This window comes from Leptosomus discolor, chromosome 1 (assembly GCF_034619465.1).
Source record: "Leptosomus discolor isolate bLepDis1 chromosome 1, bLepDis1.hap2, whole genome shotgun sequence".
NCBI classification, from domain to species: Eukaryota; Metazoa; Chordata; class Aves; order Leptosomiformes; family Leptosomidae; genus Leptosomus; species Leptosomus discolor.
The window spans coordinates 38,312,481-38,331,773 of NC_141391.1; the positions used below are offsets into that span (position 1 = coordinate 38,312,481).

Sequence of the window (19,293 nt, forward strand, 5' to 3'; positions counted from 1 at the left end):
AAAGGCAGATAATCCTTTAGATTTAATGCAAAATATCTGGGACTTTTCTTTATGTTCTTTTAGTTAGTTTCTTTCTTAAGAAGCGATATGAGAATGTAGTCTATGCATGAGGATATCTGTTTAGGTCTAAATCTTTTAAATAATCAGTAATAAATCAGTACTTTGGAAACTTTGGCAGGTGCATTTAGAGGAAAAAGAGGGAACTCCATACATCCTGAGGTCTATAGAGGCTGCTGTAATATTAAAGTAAAACTCGCAGTAAGCGGAGTAATAAATGGAGAATGTTTTTTCTTTTGGGTATGGCCCTGGAGGTGTTTCAGTGGCCAACATGAAATGAAATGAAAATACCTGCTTCTATTATTTAACATGAAGGTTTTGTGATGGAGTTGTAATTTCTTTCTCTCTACAAAATGACACTTTTCATAAAGGGTGAAAAAAAGGTCCTACTAGATTATATGAACTGATTGATATTTTGGAGTTTTCTAAGGAATGACTGCATTTATATGTAATTATTTTTTTTAACTTAAGTTCCGAAATAGTCTTTGTTGACTGTTAATAACGGACTCTTGCTTTCTGTATTTTCACTGGATTTAAAAAAATAAAATAAAAACCCCAAACCACAACATAATATGGAAAAAGTGGAAAACAAGCTTTGTAGTAAATGGAAGTGAACAGATTGCCCTGTTGGGAAAGGTACAAAGGGCTATAACGTATTTCAGACGCAGGTGCCTACTTGACAAATACAACATCCCCATCGTTCTGGTTAGTTGAATGAGAGATGGGATCCACCGGCCTGAGAGTACTGAGGGAGCTGATGGAGGAGCCGGACAAACCACTCTCCATCATTTGTCAGAAGTCCTGGTTAACAGGGCAGGTCCCAGATGACTGTAGGCTTGCCAGTGTGATGCCCATCTGCAAGAAGGGCCAGAAGGAGGATCCAGGGAACTACAGGCCTGTCAGCCTGACCTTGGTGCTGGGGAAGGTTATGGAGCAGTTCATCCTGAGGGCACTCACATGGCATGTGCAGGACAACCAGGGACTCAAGCCCAGCCAGCATGGGTTTGTGGAAGGCAGGTCCTGCTTAACCAGCCTGATCTCCTTCTATGACAAGGTGACCCGCCTAGTCGATGAGGAAGGCTGTGGATGTCGTCTACCTGGACAGCCTTTGACACTGTCTCCCACAGCATTCTCCTAGAGAAACTGGCTGCTCATGGCCTAGACAGGTGTACTCTCCACTGGGTAAAAAACTGGCTGGATGGCTGAGCCCAAAGAGTTGTGGTGGGACCAGTTCTGTTTAACGTCTTCATCAATAATCTGGATGAGGGGATTGAGTGCTCCCTCAGTAAATTTGCAGATGACACCAAGTTGGGTGGGAGTGTTGATCTGCTGGAGGGCAGGAAGGGTCTGCAGAGGGATCTGGACAGGCTGGATCGATGGGCTGAGGCCAATTGTATGAGGTTTAACAAGGCCAAGTGCCGGGTCCTGCGCTTGGGTCACAACAACCCCACGCAGTGCTACAGGCTTGGGGAGGAGTGGCTGGAAAGCTGCGGGGCAGAGGAGGACCTGGGGGTGCTGGTTGACAAGCGGCTGAACATGAGCCGGCAGTGTGCCCAGGTGGCCAAGAAGGCCAACAGCATCCTGGCCTGTATCAGAAACAGTATGGCCAGCAGGAGTAGGGAGGTGATTGTGTCCCTGTACTCAGCACTGATGAGGCCTCACCTTGAACACCGTGTGCAGTTTTGGGCCCCTCACTACAAGAAGGACATTGAGGTGCTGGAGCATGCCCAGAGAAGAGCGATGAAGCTGGTGAAGGGCCTGGAGAACAGGTTCTGTGAGGAGCAGCTGAGGGAACTGGAGAAAAGGAGGTTGAGGGGAGGCCTTTTCGCACTCTACCTGGAAGGAGGATGTAGTGAGGTGGGGGTCTGTCTCTTCTCCCAAGTAACAAGTGACAGAACAAGAGGAAATGGCCTCAAGTTGCTCCGGGAGAGGTTTAGATTGGGCATTAGGAAAAATTTCTTTACTGAAAGAGTGGTCAAGCATTGGAACAGGCTGCCCAGGGAAGTGGTGGAGTCACTGTCCCTGGAGGTGTTCAAAAAACGTGTTGATGTAGCGCTTCTGCACATGGTTTAGTGGGCATGGTGGTGTTGGTTGGACTCAATGATCTTAAAGGTCTTTTCCAACCTGATGATTCTATGATTCTCTGAAATGAGTCAATTGCTTCTTTTGAAATTATGTTAATGTTTTGCAGTGTTTGCGTAGGGGGACTTTTATGATCATTTGGATTTATGTGGTCAGGATAGTGTTATTTGAGTAGAAAAAAAAAGGTTATATTAGCATATATACCTCAGTTTATAATCTTCAGTATTGTCTTTTAAAAGTAAATGCGCTTTGCTTTTGTGTATTTTTTTCCCCCTTAAATAAAAAGGTTCTATAAATGTCATTAAAAAACCTCCATTGTTCCATGAAATCTTTGTAACAGTTTTGTACTCCTTCAGTTGCCAAAAGTTCTGGCATGTTTCCTAACATGACACACAGGGGTTTTTTTTTTTGTGGTTTTTAACACTGTATTGGGTTTTTTAGTATTATTTGAATGATCAGTGTGCAATCAAGTGTATTATTCCTGAGTCTTGCTTTTCTGAAAAAAATAATCGCTAGCATTTTTGAAGAGTTCAGAAAGTGTTGTTGTTATTTTTTGAAACTTTTTTTTATATTTCTGCCTTGTTTCCTTCTGAAGAAATAATATTCTTGTACTTTCTTTTATTTGGAAGTCAGTGGGATTTAAAGTGGCTGCTTAGTTTCATTTCGTTAGTTTTTATTTTCCTTACTGAATCTATCTAGCCCATAGGATTGTACTCCCTCTGTTTCTATGCCAGGTTTTATTTTCATCAGAGTCTACTTCAAATGGATTTTTTCAAGAAATACATAGGCATATGCTGAATTGCGGGCTTTCTGTCTCTTTAAAAGTGCTTTTTTTTCTTTGCGAGGTTTGAGAAAATCTGTGCAGTCTGAGTTCAAACATATTTTAAAAATTGTTTATTGAAAGTGTTCTTTTTCTGCCATTCTTATGCCTCTGCAGTTGAAAATAGTGTAATTTAAATTCTTAATTATTAGTTGTCTTAAGTTCCATGCAAACTTGAGATGACGTGAGTGTTAACAGTGTTTGCAGAGTGATGATGTATCTGCGGTGATTATACTTAAACCACTGTGAACTCTTTCATCATGAAGTCTGCATCCAAGCATTTGCAGAAAACAGGATATATCTTACTAGCACTCTTTTCCTTTCATTTGAACCTGTCAGTTGTTAGAAGTAATGACATGTATTTCTCTCTCAGTATTAGAAAAGTAGTTGTCAGAAATGAAAAGCACGTCAGGGAAACTGCTAGAAACCACTCAAATATGTAATGTTACATAGCCAAGAATAAGGTCTCTCTATTGATTTTTCTGCACAGTAGCTGTACTAAGGAGGGCCCAGTCAGGCAGGTTTTTCTGCATTTATACGTGGCATGCTACAGCCTCCACTTAATATAAAAGGGGATTGGTTGTTCTGCAGTTATGTAATTCAGTTATTCTGCAATTCAGTTATTCTGGCCCCTGCCTGTCCCATATGGGACGTATGTCCAATATGTTTTTTAGATATTCAGTGAGATGGTCTTTGTATAGGGGTGGTCGTTTTGAGTAAGTGAGCACACCCCTACTATTACACTAATGCGTATGATCAGGAGCATATGATTACCTGGAATGGCCGTATTTATCATTATCATAAGCATTAGGCTTCAGTACACTTCAGATAGGTTGTAATTTCTTTTAAATGACTGAGAGTCTATGTAGAAGCAAAAACAAAAGGCAGTTTCCTGAACTGAGTTAAATATCTTCTAATACTGTGCCACGCCACATTTTCTTCAAAAATTGTTTATGGGGTCTGGGGAGAAAGTGTCTGAAAAGAATTGTTTCTTTTCAAGTACACAGAGGATTTATTTGCTTTTCGCTGTGTATCCATCCTTGTTTTTTTTATCTAGTGTTTCTGATTGCACGTGAAAGCACAATACTGTTGAGAATTTTTAAATTCACTTCTGGATTTGCAGTAACCAGGCTAGGTGGTTCTGTTTGTGAACAGGAACTGCAGAACAGTTGATTTGGTACCTTTTCTACATAAATGTAGAAAAACATTTATGAATTGACATACCTTTATATTTTGTTTGCAAGGTACTTCTATTCCTTTTTAGAGATAAGACAGAACATTAAGCTTTTTGTTGTTTGTTTGTGTGTTTTTACATTACTGATAAGAAAGTAAGGTGTAATCTTCTGCCCTGTAAGTGGTGTCTTTTTTTTCAGAGTTAATGAAATATTGTTTTAAGTAATTACAGCTGTCAAAGGCATTAAGTACCTGACTCCATGATCTACTAGTTCTTTAACTGAAAAACATAGCATATAGTAAACATAATTTATTTAAATGAAATACAAAGAATTAAAACAAACAAATGTTTTGTTTTAAATTTTTTTAAAACTACTTATTGATTGATATATTTTTAACTGTGAATGGTCGGTGACACCTATGAAAATATTCATGTGTTGAAATTAAGTAGTTTGAGTTTTGGTTGGCAAGAGAAACCTGCTGACTGTGGGAGATAACAAAAACAGTAGACAAAATTGCTGTCAACTAACTGCCTTTGCTGGCACTTGGATTATTTCTGCTACTGAACACACAAGAATTTTCCACTAATCATCTTCTTATTTTTCTTTTGTTGTGAAGAACAATTAATCTGTCTTTACCAGCTTAAATAAGTAAACACAAGAATTATCAGGGAGAACAAAACAGTGCCAGGAGCTCTGACTGTAGAATTAAGGAATAATGGACAAAATGCTGAGAACCAGGCATATTTCAGATATTTTCTCTCTCTTCAGTTCTTAGGGAACAGACTGGTGTCCTTCCATCTGCTCAGGATCCAAAACCACAAACGCTTTTGGCAGACATCTGCGTCTTTGAAAGACTCAAGCAAAGACCAACTTTTAAATAATTATTTATTATTAAATGGAGTAGGTGGTGAGAAACATAGCGATGGTTTTGGTTAGAGCTTTGACCCAGGTCATAGAAGGCCAAAACCTTTTCGGTTTCAGGTTGTGCAGAATTGCCTCTTCAGTCCTCCCAAGAGAGAGGCTGTGCTTGCGGTGGACGTTTCATGCTCTTCCTGTTAAACTGAACCTCTTATGCGACACACTGCAACATTAATGGCATCACAGAAAATGCAAGTGAGAGGTAGAATGTCTGTGTAATTGGGTCACTTCAGGAGAGGAGAGAAAGTCGTAGGCTGTAGTCTCTGTTTCTTGCTCCAAAGGTTAGGCTTTGACTGAAATACAAATTTAGCCATGCAGTTTTGGTTTAAAGGTGGTGAATTAATTTTACCCCCAAGGTTAATTGTTTCAGCAATTAAAGATCAGCATTTAAAAAAAAAGAAATTTTCGTTTCTAATCTGTATTTTCTATACTCGGCTTCTAACTGCTGTATAACATTATGCCTTTCTTGCCATATAGAAAGCTATCAAAATTTGCTTTCCTAGTAGCTATTTTCACTTGTATTTTATCCATCGGCAGTGTTATCTGTGTAGATTGAGCTTTTCTAGCCCTTCGTCAAGGGACTTTTTTTTCCCAGACTGCTTTCTCTCTTAACAGACTTGTTTGTCAGTTTTCTTCCTCAAATATGCATCCCACAACTACAGACCATACTTTTGTAGTGGTCTGAATGATGCTGTATAACATCAGTATCATAGGGTCCCTTGCCTCTGTTCACTCTGCGTCTGAGCATCCCACCCAATTTAGCTGGAGTTACCCTTATATTCTCTGCTGCCAGTGTTGTCTGCAGGAGACAAGTGTACTGACCGTGTAGGAGGGTTTGCAAACAATTGCCTTTGGCAGAGGTTTCCTTATTGTCTCATATTAACTCTTCACCCAAATGTCCCTCAGAAGAAACAGGACTTTAGTGGGAAGGGAGAATTTATTGCAAGCAGAAGGGATACATACCCAAACTTGTAGGGACCCAGCCCAAGTGATCTCCAAACGGACAGGGCACTTCTGTGCTTTCAGGTTTGAATTTATGTCCTCCTACTTGACTGTTGATGCTTGAGCAGGATGTGTGATGTGTGGAGGGGATTGTTTTGTTTTTATGTGGTAATATTCTTTGGACAATTTGGGGCTAGTATATCTTGTCTAATTTCAGCAGTCTTTTTCTTCTTTTAGTCCATTATGCTTTATGTATTCACAAAAATAAGTGAAAGTTTTGAAATAATATTGGTAATTACAAATAGTTTTGTTACTCAAATAAATTGTGTGAACAAGAATCTGGGCTGGGGGAACTTCAGAGGAACAAAGAGTCTGACTATTTGGAGTTAAAGGAAATTTGTACTCTTTGGAATTCGCCTTTTAGTAGCCATGTTTTCCAACCAGCAAACATGGTGCCCTATTGACAGGAAGAGATTCAAATTGCAAAATAGCCATGTTTGTTGTGCAGCTTTACTTCTAAAAGTTGAACTTCAGTCAGTGGTAATTGTGAATATCAAGTAAATCAGACATTTTTGTTGTAGTATTATATTAGCATTGGTGACATGTTAGGAGACTTCTGTGGTTTTATTTTGTCAGTAACTGTATGAGAGAAAAATACAGTCAATCTTAATCATTTAAAGAATAATAAAAAAAATATTTTTTTTTGTTGTTGTTCAGTCCTTTAATCCTGTAAATTAGTTTGTAGTGAAGGCAATGGCAGAATGTTTGGGGTTTTTTTGCCACTTTATTATTACACTCATCCTCAGCTTGTATTTATTTTCTTTCAACAGAAACACGAACTCAGGTTTCAGTTCCTCAGTGTTACTACATTTTAGAAAGAATGATAGTGATATTTATGTAACTTGGCAAAGCTCTGGAGTAACTGGAATTTTACTCCATGACACAAAGTGTGTGCAAATGTATTGTTAATCTTTTGGCCAGTATGGGATAGAACATGCCCTGGGGGTAGCTGTCTCAAAGATACGCTTCTACAAAGTTGCATAAAAATATAATTCATGTTGGAAGGAGAAACCCAAATCATTGCCACTGCTATGGGAAGGGCTGCTGTCTTTGGGTTTAACCACATTATTAAACATGATAAAATCCATGGGAGAGCGCTACAGGAAACAGTGCTACTTAAATTCTATTGTGCGTGAAGCAGTGCTTTTTAAATTGCGTTGGCTGGGGTTTCCGACTGCAGTAGGTCTTGCAGGTTTCTTGTAAGCAAGGGAATGTGATTGGTTCTGTACAATCTTCTTGGGTCATCGCATACAAAAGCTAAAATGAGTGAAATAACTGAGTGACAGTTTCAAACTGAGAAACACTACTTGTCATCTTAAAACTACCCAATAGATGACAAAAGCCGCCTCATTAATTTTGAAATGTTTTTTTTCCAGACCACGCTCCCAAATGTCCACTTACAGTGATGATGACTGGGCTGATGCATCTTGCTGTTGGACAGAATAGCATACCAGATCTTCTTGTTAAATGCCAAATTACGATTTGTTTGTTACTGCCCTGTAGGAACTGTTACTTTTCTGAAACATTAGCTAACGGTTTATGGAGGTGGAGCAAGAAGAAGTGAGGAACAGCAGCTGTGATAGATCTGTGAATAACATCCCTCATCGCTTAACTTTTTCTATTAAAGAAGCTTTAGATTCCCTTCATTTTTTTGGTGATCAGGCCAGACAGCACAAATACTTGAAGAACCTGTAATGTTCTCATCTGTAGGCTTTTTTGTTGACTAATGTTGACAAAATAACATTTACTGTTACTTGGCAGTTTCCATTTGTGAGTGGGTTGTGCTTGAATGTTAAACAATTGGTTAACATGTCCTGCTTTTTCAAGGCTGGTGTGTGTGATGTAGTCCCCTGGGAAACTTTTAGCACAAAAACTGCATCTCCATAGAAGACATCAGTTTACTAGATTTTGTGTATCTTAAGGTTAGAGTAGAAAAATGTCACGTTTTGTGAGCAGCTTTTGTATGTCACAGTAAATAGACCTAGCAGAAAGATGCTTATGTTTGCTGTTTTGAAATTCTCTAGTTTCTTTCCATGCTGTCTAACATTTAGTATTATTTTAATTTTCCTGTACTATTAAAAAAAATTGTGTAACTGAAGTTCCAAAATGCTTTAAAGTCAGCTTGTTGCTTTTAAATCGTGATCACATTATGTTGGGTAGAAATAATAATTAAAAAAAAAAAAAAAAAAAAGGTGATGCAATAGCACTACTTTTGCAAGTGATGTATTAGGAATTTGTTGCTGTTAAACACATCTGCAACAGATGGCATTTTCTATTAATATATTGCGAAAATTGCTGTTCCTTGGAAAAAAAGGGATAGATTAGGAGTTAAATTTCCTACTACTTAGTTCTGGGTGGAGCTATTTGTGCCAGTGTATAAATGTGGTGCTGTTTTTTCTTAGCAGTTACTCTGTTTTAAAACTCTGCTTCTTTGTGGAATAGTGAGTTATAATTCTAAATGAAACTTCTTGAAGTCTTATTTTATGGGTAATTCTTGTTGAGTAGATGAATAGCATTTGAGTTCTGAATTATTTCTTTCTAGCTTTTGAAGATTAATATTGCCTTTCTAAAGACAGAAAATATTGTTTCACATGAGAATGACCTGTTTTCCAATAAAAAGTCACAAGCGAAGAGGTGGAAGAAGGGTAGAAAGAGAAAAGCTATGCAGCTGTGTGACAGAAGTAGGTTGCTCAGAGATCTATTATATCCAGATTTTTTGGTGTCTAGTAAAACCTAGCTGTTTTCATTAAGGCACCTAGACAATAGCTAAAATTACTTATTACATTCTATGACATTGAGTAGAAATTTCAGTAAACTTTTTTCCATTTATAGAAGAACATGTATATGTTTCAGTTTTTCTCAAGGCGTTAAAAGTATTATAACTGCTCTACATGCCTTGGGGCTAAGTCTTGTAGTTGTACAGAGTCCTTGTATGTACTAGACACTGTCTGAGGTTACTACCCATCTCAACTCAGAAAATATTTCTTCGTTTAGAAAAAGGTCAAAGAACATATTTCACGTTCCATTTGTAAAGGAGAGATAAAGAGGTACCTTAGACTTGAAGGGTTTCGTATAAAATATAAAATTTTAAATTGTACAAGATTTAAAAAGTCATATTTTAATTTTTAAAAAGAAAATTAATATTTATGAAACTTTTGGTTCTTCCTGAGTAATATATATTTTCATATTCATGCATTAAAAATATTATTGATTTTAAAGTGCTGAATTTTGCAGTAAGAGGTGTTTTTATCAAGATCACCATCATACTAAACCTCATGTATGCTTATGTCACTTGAAAAAAACCCCAACACACTAGGCCATTTTAGTAGAACCTTTTTGACTTCTAAAAGTTAGGGTAAATCAAGTGTGCCTAAAAATAAAACTAGTCAATTAAATTGATAAAAATTCTGTGAGCTATAAATAATAATGTGATGCTTGGAAATATTAAAAAAAAAAAAAAAAAAGCTAAAAATTACTTTTTAATTCTCATAGAATCACAGAATGGTTTGGGTTGGAAGGGACCTTAAAGATGATCTAGTTCCAACTCCCCTGCCATGGGCAGGGACACCTTCCACTATACCAGGTTGCTCAAAGCTCCATCCAACGTGGCCTTGAACACTTCTAGGGAGGGGGCAGCCACAGCTGCTTTGGGCAACGTATTCCAGTGTCTCACCACCCTCACAGGAAAGAACTTCTTCCTTACATCTGATCTAAATCCACCCCCTTTCAGTTTGAAACCTTACCCCTCATCCTATCACTATCCTCCCTGATAAAAGAGTCCCTCCCATCTTCCCTGTAGGCCCCCTTGAAGTACTGGAAGGCTTAATTTTAAGTCTTCCCGTGCAGCAAGTAATTATGAAAATTGATACGTTTGTTGTCAGGTGTCAGCGTTCATTGTTTCTAATGGTAACATGTAAACTGAAGTTCATAGTTTTTCCTAACCATAGGAGTGTATTTAGGGCCAGGCAGCAGAGAGCTTGAGTTCATAGTCCCACCAGCCCCATGCACACAGACCAGACTCAGGCACACGATACATACATGGCCAACTGCCATGGATAGACACAGGCAAGAGAATGACACCCTTGCAGGCACCCACATGACACAAAATTGCTCATATGAATCACTCTAATAGGTTTATGCTTTCCTTTTCAGTAAGGTTTGAAGTCTGCCAGCAGATCTCCTACCCGGCCACCCACATGCACACGCTCATATGGGTCTCTCCTGGCTCCATGCCCCTTGACCTCTGGGACCCATTTCAGGTGCCTCTTCTCCAACTTGCTGGCTAGCACAATGTGAAATTTGCAGGAGGGTTACTCAAGCATGCTTACATAGGTCTGTCCTGAATCTGAGCCCAGACCGGTGGTCTCTCTGGTAGATGGCCTTCAGACCCGTGGTGCCTCCAGTACTCAGCTGCCAGGTCTTTCTTGTCCCACTTACCAGCTTATCCTGTCTCAAGTTGTCCAGCAGCTTTGAAATCATGTCCCCTCACACACACAATAGACAACACACAGAAGATCTTTAGAAACAGAATTTATTAAGGAGATGAGACAGGCTACAGCGATCATGTGCAGGAGTTAGCCTGGCAAGGCTAACTTGACCAGGAGCCTGCTTACTTGCAACTGTTCTGTTTAATCTCATTCCTTCTTTATTTTGTCATGTGTATTCCTGCTGGGTTTATCTTGATCTTTCCCCTCCTTTGTCTCTTCACCTAAGCATCCTAATAAGAATTCCATGTTTGCCTAAAAAATATTGTAATTTCATTAAAAGTTTCATAGTTCTCCACAATTCCCTTCCTCCACAGCATCTCATAGCAGGTTTGCTCTTTCTCGTGAAATCAGTGATAATTTTGTTTTACTTCTCATCAGTTAGAGTTCTGGTTAAATCTGTTGAAGGTAATGCTTGAGCAGTTCCTGTTATGGCTCATTGATCAGGGTCTCCAGAGTTCTGGGCTTTGTTACTCTTCCTGTTATCTGCAGTTTGTCAGCTGTGTTCATTTGATCACTTCTCTTTTGTGCCTTTATCTTTTAGACTGAGTAGCTGTTAAGAAGTTATTTTTACAGAAAGCATCAATTAAGAATAAAAGTATTTCTTAATTTCTCCTTTTTTCCCCCTTCCTTTTCCTTTCTCCATGTTGGAATCTTATTTTTCTGTCTTAAATAGCTGTTATTCAAGTGGCTTATTGATGTCCATAGAGAGACATGAGTAACCTCCTGGAAATTTATGCCCAGCTTTTCTCATGCTGGTAGGTTTGGTTCTAAGAACAGCCCAAAGTAGTGTGTGTGTTCCAATAACTAGAAATTACAGTTCAAATGTCTCTGCTAAATTTTCTGTGTAACATTCAATTTCTGTATCACAAAGGTAAATACTGCATACTTTTCTAAACAATACTGTTGCTTTATCAGTTAGGGTCTGAAACGCTATTTCTATAAATGTGTTTGTGTGAAACATGTTAATAATTGAGACAATTTTTTTCTTTGTAGAACCAAAATTGCAATTTCAGCCACCACATCAAGTGCAGCACAAAGTTATGAATACAGAACAGAATGGCATCAAAGAGAATCATTCAAGACACATTTCTCGCAATGACATGAGACAACCAAGGAATGAGAAACCCCCTCGTTTTCAAAGGGATATTCAAAATTCAAGACAGGCTTTGGAAAGTGGTGGGTTACCAAGAAACAGAGGTCCTGAAAGGCACAGCTCTTTAGAACATTGGACAGATGAAAAAAATAAGAGTGACAGACATTATCCTAGAAATGATAGGCCAAAGGATTTGGGTTATCCCATAGCCACTCACCAGAGTGATATGACATTCAAAAAAAGGGATAACAATATGCAAAACAGAGTAGGAAAAGGGGTATCTTTCACAGAATTCAAGGAGAACTCTGCTGCTCAAGATGCTACCGACAACAATAACCAGAAACGTGGGAAAAGGGAAAACCAAATACACAATTCTGAAAATTTTTGTGACAGGAAGGCACGAACAATTAGTAGTGAAGCCTTTATGGTAAAAAATGAGCAACATTTTGGTGTTAATGATTACCAAAATCCTGCTAGAACTGATAATTTTAATGCTGTACCAAATGGAGATACTGAGCATCATCAGAAAGGAAGACGAGTAGGACCTATCAAATCATCAGGACCCACTACGATCCCATCTTTTGATGATAAAATGTTGTATTACAACACCGGTCCCAAAAGGAGATCCGGGCCCATCAAACCGGAGAAAATATTAGAACCATCGATTCATGTGGAGTATGGAAAAAGTTGGAGACCAGGGGATGAATGTTTTGCTCTTTATTGGGAAGACAACAAGGTATGCCTGTGCCAAATAAGATGTACCTCAAATCATAACTTTAATGTTTTCTTACGTACATGTAGGAGATTAAGCTACGCTAGCTCAGAGACATGGGGCTTTGTTCATAGGTGTGTAGTGTGCTTCTTGGCTAGCTGCTTATTCCATTTTTTTAATGATGTAGTTATGAGATACGTCTCTTACATTCATTGCATGAAACTTTAAGCGCTTAAGTTATCTTCAAGGTGATTGTTTCTTTTGTTTAGGATGACTAAGCTCCTAACTGAAGCATTTGACCTAAGTGTCAAAAATTTGAAGGGTTGAATATGGATCTGGGTGTCTATATTCTTTTCCAAGGAACAAGAAACAGGATGCTATGATATCTAGAATGGTCTGTAATGGTAGATGTGTAGTGCCTGTTTCTAGAGTAAGTCAGCATATGCAACCTTTACTAGTGGAAGGGAAGAACAGAGTCTGCAGGAATGGGGCTGTTTTAAAAAACTCTCTTTTATTTCAATTATTACAGAAAGGAAACAGCAAAACGCTTGTTTTTGTGATCACTAGTAGACTCTTAGCTGAAGAATTTATGGAATAAATGAGTTATGCTGCATGATAGTTTTGTTCTACTGATTTTTAAAAGTCTAATTACTTCCTCTTCAGATGTTTTTCCTTTTAATAAGATTTCTCTTGCAGCAAGACACTTTCTTTTCATCTTCTTCTTTACTAAAAAAGTTTTAGGCTATTTGATTTGTTACTATGCGTTCAGGAGTTCTCTATCACTCTTCTTGGGTAATTTGTTCATTTTTTTACCCTTCTTGATAATCTGAGAAGAGAGCTACCTTAAATATTACTGTTCTTTGAATAGATTTTGTTCCCACCATTTTCTGTCCTTTATTTTATTTAAGTTTTTTTTCCCTTTTTAGTCTTTTTTTACAGGAAGTAGTGTTAGCTCAGCAGCATGACTCTATTTTTCTCTTTTGTTTGTATGACTGAAACAGATGATAAGGCATGCTAAATTTTTGGTAGTGGCAACATACAATGAGTTGACTCTGAAACAGGAATATGAAGCTGGGGTGGATGGATTAGTGTGAACTATAATGGCATGTTATGAAATTGTTTCCTATTTTGAGAAGCGTATGTGCATCACTGTGAGATGGGTTTTTGAAATTCTGGAAAGTATGAAACTCGCAAAATAAGTAGATATGAGGTAATCCCAGACTGTTACCTGAAAAGTATTCATCACATTAGAAGGGGTTTTTTGAGCGTTATTGGGTTTTTAGTAGGTACAATAAGTGCTGCTGCTTACATCTAGGACAGTTTTGAAATGTGATGATGAAAAACAGTACTGAGGAGTACTGTAAAGTACATGTTAGGAGGCAGTGGTTTCTTTGTGTTCAGTAAGATAAAAGTGATTGAATATCTTCAAGAAAGCTGATCTGTGCATAAATGTCAAAAAAAATCAAGTTCTGTGATTAGAAAAAGGGTTTTTTGAAGGGGCAGTTTTATCATTTTTATCATATTTTATTGTGTGTTAAAATATACATTAGTATGTACAATGTATGTGGCTGATAGGCACTTACTGATACATGTATTTTAAGAAGTCTTACAGTAACACTTCTCTGTATACAAGAGTATTTGTGTTAGTGATGAATTTGTTCTGTTTTCAGAGCAATGAAAAACAAGTCTTTTGAATGTTCAGTCGATTTCATAAGCTGCATGTTTTCTCAATGAGTATTCTTAATACTTTCTACTGTGTCCTTGCAGTCTACCATGTGGAAGTTTAATCTATCTGGTTTAATATCTGGTACAAATCTTACTCAAATTTAATACCAACTGAGACTGAATATATGTATATATACACACATATATATGAAAAAGTAGTTGTTAAGCTGTTTGTGGTATTTCAGGTAGTATTTTATGACCTTTGAAAATTTCTCTTTCAAGTTCTACCGGGCAGAAATTGAAGCTCTCCATTCTTCTGGGACAACTGCAGTTGTTAAATTCTGTGATTATGGAAATTACGAAGAGGTGCTTCTCAGCAACATCAGGCCTGTTCATGCAGACACATGGGTATGTGATAACAAATTGTATTAAAAAATATAAACTATGTAGTCTGTACAAAATATGTAACCCTTCAGAAAGTAATGCCTACTCATGCAAAGAGTGCTGATTGCATTTGTAGAAGAATAGTTAAATGAATACACGAACAAGATCTCAACTTTTAATCATCTATATGAAACTTCATAAAAGTGTATTATCATGTGGCATTCTTCCTGTATAATAAATTTCAATTGTATTGTTTGAAAATGAATAATTGATCTGTCAGCCAGTTTTATGCATATTTTCTCTCTAAAAGTTGTTGCTTACTCTATTAAACACAGTTTTCGTTTTATTTCATGTACATTTATGTTGTTCTGTAAAGATTAGGAAACAGTCTCTTAAAACATATATTCTGAAGGTTTTTACTACGTGTGTATGTATGGCTAAAAATAGACACCTGTATCACTTCATTTTGTATAATTATTTTATTCTTGTTTCAATGATTTCTTCTTTGCCAGATATTGTGGTGGAGGTGTATGCCTCGAAGTCTGTTTTATGAGATTTAGAATGTATTAGCCTTGTGGAAATTGGAAATTTCAAAAGGCTTTATTTGTGAATGTCATAGAAATAAGAAGTGCATTTTGATTTACAAAAAAAAAAATATCAGGCGTGCACAATTCTGTGCTGTTTACTCTTACTATAAAAAGCTGCACAAAAAGTATTCATATTTGTATATTGCTTCCTAAATGATGAGTTGGCTGTGCTTATTTTAATTTCTTACCTCTGGGTCATACAGTCATATTACTGCTGCTGCAGAGGCTGAACAGTCAACTACTGTTCCCTGCCAGTGGTCTTTTAACTTGTGGTGTTATGTGTAGCTCTCAGATGCCCTTATGGCCTCTGAGATGGCCTTTTTGTACTTAAAAAGATATCTGAAGTTCTTCCCAGCTGATGCATTGCTGTTTCTGTGAAAATTTACACCCCCCCCCCCTTTCTTTTCATCCCACTAGCTCAGCTGCAAGGTGCTAGTTTCTCACTGTGTTGACTGAACTTATTTTGACCCTTTTTCTGGGTTAATAACCAGCCTTTTCTTCATGCTTTTGATTACAGTCTTGAGGACTGGCTTTTGTTTTACTCAAACCCTCTGAAAGTTAGCTCTCACAGTCTAAGAACTTGGCCTGGTGACTAAGTTGATCTAGTAGTGAGGTGCCAACCTGAAGCAGTGGTCATTCTTCCTGCCTCTTCTGCCTATCTCTGACCACATGTTCTTCCTCTTCCCTCTCCTCCCATGTTGGATCATCAGTCTTGTAGCCACAGGATGAGTTGACTGAGATGGACCACTTTGTTGTTCCCCCCCCAGGTTTGTTTGTTTTGTTTCAGAGTTAGTTTGTTAAAGCTGACACAAGATGCTGGGGCAGTGTATGGAGGAGGGGATTCTGCCACTGAAGTGGCATAGCCCTAACGTCATGCTGCATCCTGGTCTAGTCATTGAGCCTTCCTCAGGTGTTACTGGGGAGAAAGAAGGATTTTCCAAGGACCTTTCAGAAATGTAAGATAGCTTTCTGAAGGTTCTTTTTTCTCTCAAGGGAGCCTAGGTGAATAGCATAAATTCAAACAGCTGAATTTAGATCATTATAGTTGTATGAGGTAAATGTCAACCAACATCTTCACAGTAAACAAAATTTTTATGGTTTCTTTCTGAGGTTTTACCATTTTGTTGCTAAAAGGTCCTTGCAGCTATAGGATTTTTGCAGGAGAAATTTGATTAGGACCTTGCTCTTCACTTCTTTGTGTTTGGATGCTAACTCTAGTCCTCATTATGCATTTGCAGTTCTTACTCACCCATTGGAGTCATGCTCTGATACTCAGGTTTGTCTTTTAAGCTGAACACTGTTGCTCACTTTTCTTTGTCTCCGTGTTCATATTAATGTATAAATCTAAATAGCACACACAGATGCAAAATGAAATTCTCATGCTGCTTAATACTTAATTCTTTGCCGTGAGAGTTAAGTAACTGTGTGATATTTCCTCTTTACAAGAGAACAAAACAGATTTTAAACTGACCTCAGTAATTACTTTTCTCTCACTGATCAATGTTAGCAGCAACAATGACCTTATTTTATTAGAAGTGTTATGCTGAGTTTTATTTCAGTCCTTCCAGGTAACTTCCAGATAGCTAAGTCTTTCTTAGCTGCCTGTACTGAAGACTGTTGCTAATGTAGAAATACACTGTATGTGAATTCCGGTGTCCTAATATTGCCAGTTTTTCAGACGCCTTTTCGAAAGAGTTGTTGATATTAAGAAAAGATTTATTGAATTGACTTAAAGGCATAAATTTAGTCTATGTGTTAGAATTGATTATTTTTTACGGTTTTCTCCAGCACACTTTTAAGTACTCGTGTTGAATTTAAATTTTTTTCCAACAAATATAAACTGGTAGAAGTATACCACTGGGAGAAAGGGAAAAAAAGTAAACAAGAAAAAAGTTGCTCAACTAGTCATTTGAAAAAAGAGCCAGAATACCACAGTGACCTTATTTAGATGACATGACTTACTGTTTAAGCACCTGAGCTTCTGGTCTACTTCTGGCGACCTTTATAATTATCAAAAATAGTAAATTAATGAAGATTCTTTACATTGTTAGTAGGTTTAATATAATTTCATTTTCTTTTCACCCCCTGCTAGTTACTTGGTTTCTATTCCTGCTGTTTCTCTAATACTGAACTGCACTGCATTAGTACAAGTTTTGTAGGTGTGGTAGGGTTTTTTGGTTTCTTTGTTTTTCTTGACTGTAGATTGAATCTGCCTGGTAGTCTCAGGACACATTGTGCTTTCCACTTTTTACATTAAAGTGTTACTAGATGATCTTAAGACTCCTTGATAATTGATTGTGTACTGTCCATCACCCAGTTTGCCCTGAGTGCTTGTAAGTTTTCAGTCCCTCTTGACACCTAACATGCTTCCATTTACCTTTCTGATGGTTAGAAGTATAGAAGATAAAGCTGTGTTTTACATAAGGTAAACCAAAAAGCTAGTGGGGAATTTTTTTTCAATTACATACAATACCCATATAATATACGTAAGAACACTAAAACTGGGTTTTTTTCATAGTGCTTGCAAAATATGTCTTAGGTGTGCAATTCATAAATATTTTTAATAATAAAATTACATTTGGATTCCACTGTTTTAGAGTCCTTCTAAGTAACTTGTATGTAACACTACAATACTGTATCCTTCTGTTTCCCTTAATGTAGCAGGGGTCACTTAATGAAAGTAGTATAATCCCAATGAAAAAAATCACTGAAAAGCCATTGTAGACATAAGAACTGCTTGTTTTTTTTCTTGTAAGATATGTAAGATTATACTAACAACTGAAATCATGGAACATTAAGGGCCTTCCTGACTGACTTAATAGTTTCTTCTGTGGAAAAAAAAAAAAAATAAAGTCAAGATACTACTTTAAACTTTAAGTCTTAATTTTATTCTCTAACTTGCAGGGTTTTTTTTTTTTTCCTTAATACATTATGAAAATGTGTAGCGTAAGTGCTTATCTTGAGACGTTTTTCCCCAAAGCTAAGTCCTTGCTTTCCCTTTTCCATTCTATGTTTCTTTAATCATGTGATAGGCCTTGTTCCGCCATTTACACTACGATTGCCCTTCTTTCTTTTGTTTTCTGTTGTTATAGGGAGGAAGTAAAGATTGTAGTTTTCCCAGCTATAGATGTTATGGCCTTATTCTGATTGCTCTTAAGATAAGCTAAAATTTATTCAAACTCTTTGCTTACAGTAATTCAATTAAAATACTAATTAGGAAGCAATGTCTGTAGTTTGGCTTAGTTTCCTCTTCCTGTATCTTGCACTGTCTTTCTGCCTGAAAAGGTAAGGAGGCAAAAATTATTATTAAGATACGTCTAATCCAAGTTCTATAATTTGTTTTGTTCTGTGGAGACTGAAAATTCACTTTGCAGCTTTCTTCAACGCATTCCTTCAGTAAGGAATAGAGTTGAGGAAAAAACAGCAAAGGGTCTTGGATTACAGTTAATTCATGCCAGCAGGCATTTGAGAGCTCAAATTTGGTAACATTATGTCTTACACCTCACAGAGCTCTAAGACCTTCTACAGGTGTTGTATTATCTTAAATCAAACGATAATTCAGGGCTTTCTTATGTCTGTCTGCTGATTCAGGTAAGTAAAGAAGTAAACTGTGAATTTTCTGAATGTGTTCAGACCTCTCTCCAGCAATATAAAGTGCAACACTGAAAACCAGTAAATGGTAAAGGCTTATAGCTGCCTCCTTAAGCTGGAGAAGATGTTTGCCTGTTTTATGGAGGTTTTGAACCCGTTCCAGTGTCTTGATTTACAGCAGGCAAATACTTACTTGAAGGATTGGGTGCTGTTCCTTTATGATTCTTTGGCCTGGACGGCCTTGGCATCACACTATGATCTTTTTGTGTTGTGAGTCAAGCAGGAAGTCTTTCCCATTGAATAATTAAGCAGGTGCAGTAAATAAATGTGTCTGGGTTGGATCTCTTATCTAGCTTCTGTCCTCACTGACTATACTAAAGACAAGGCTGTTAAGAGTTGTACACTCTGCTTAACCAGTTCTAAGATTACGCTGGAAAAAAGTATCTAAATAGTTGCATCAGACAGGAATTTGATGTCTTCAGTTCTTTGGCTTCTGTACTGTTAGGAAAATATCTAGAATAATTTTACAGTTCATAATTACTCACTGATTAAATGAATTAAATGAAGGCCAAATGATATGGACTACCCTTCTTCCTGAGTGGTGGTGCATGTTTATTAATTAATTTTACTCTAAAAAGTTTCTAGTATGAATTTAGTTTCCCTAAAAGGCTATCTTTCTGCTATATTAAACCCCTTTAGATTTAAACAGTTACTTTGTTG

The 19,293-nt window shown here is 37.3% G+C and overlaps 1 protein-coding gene across 2 annotated transcripts in view; it reads left to right on the top strand.

Annotated features, from left to right (window-relative positions):
- Positions 1 to 19,293, top strand: part of TDRD3 (tudor domain containing 3) — a 122,177-nt gene that overhangs the window by 84,058 nt on the left and 18,826 nt on the right. For both annotated transcript variants that reach the window (XM_086481985.1, XM_086481986.1), the window contains exons 11-12: positions 11,535 to 12,370; positions 14,294 to 14,419. In XM_086481985.1, the coding sequence (XP_086338111.1) occupies positions 11,535 to 12,370; positions 14,294 to 14,419 (962 nt within the window). The remainder of the gene's footprint in view (positions 1 to 11,534; positions 12,371 to 14,293; positions 14,420 to 19,293) is intronic.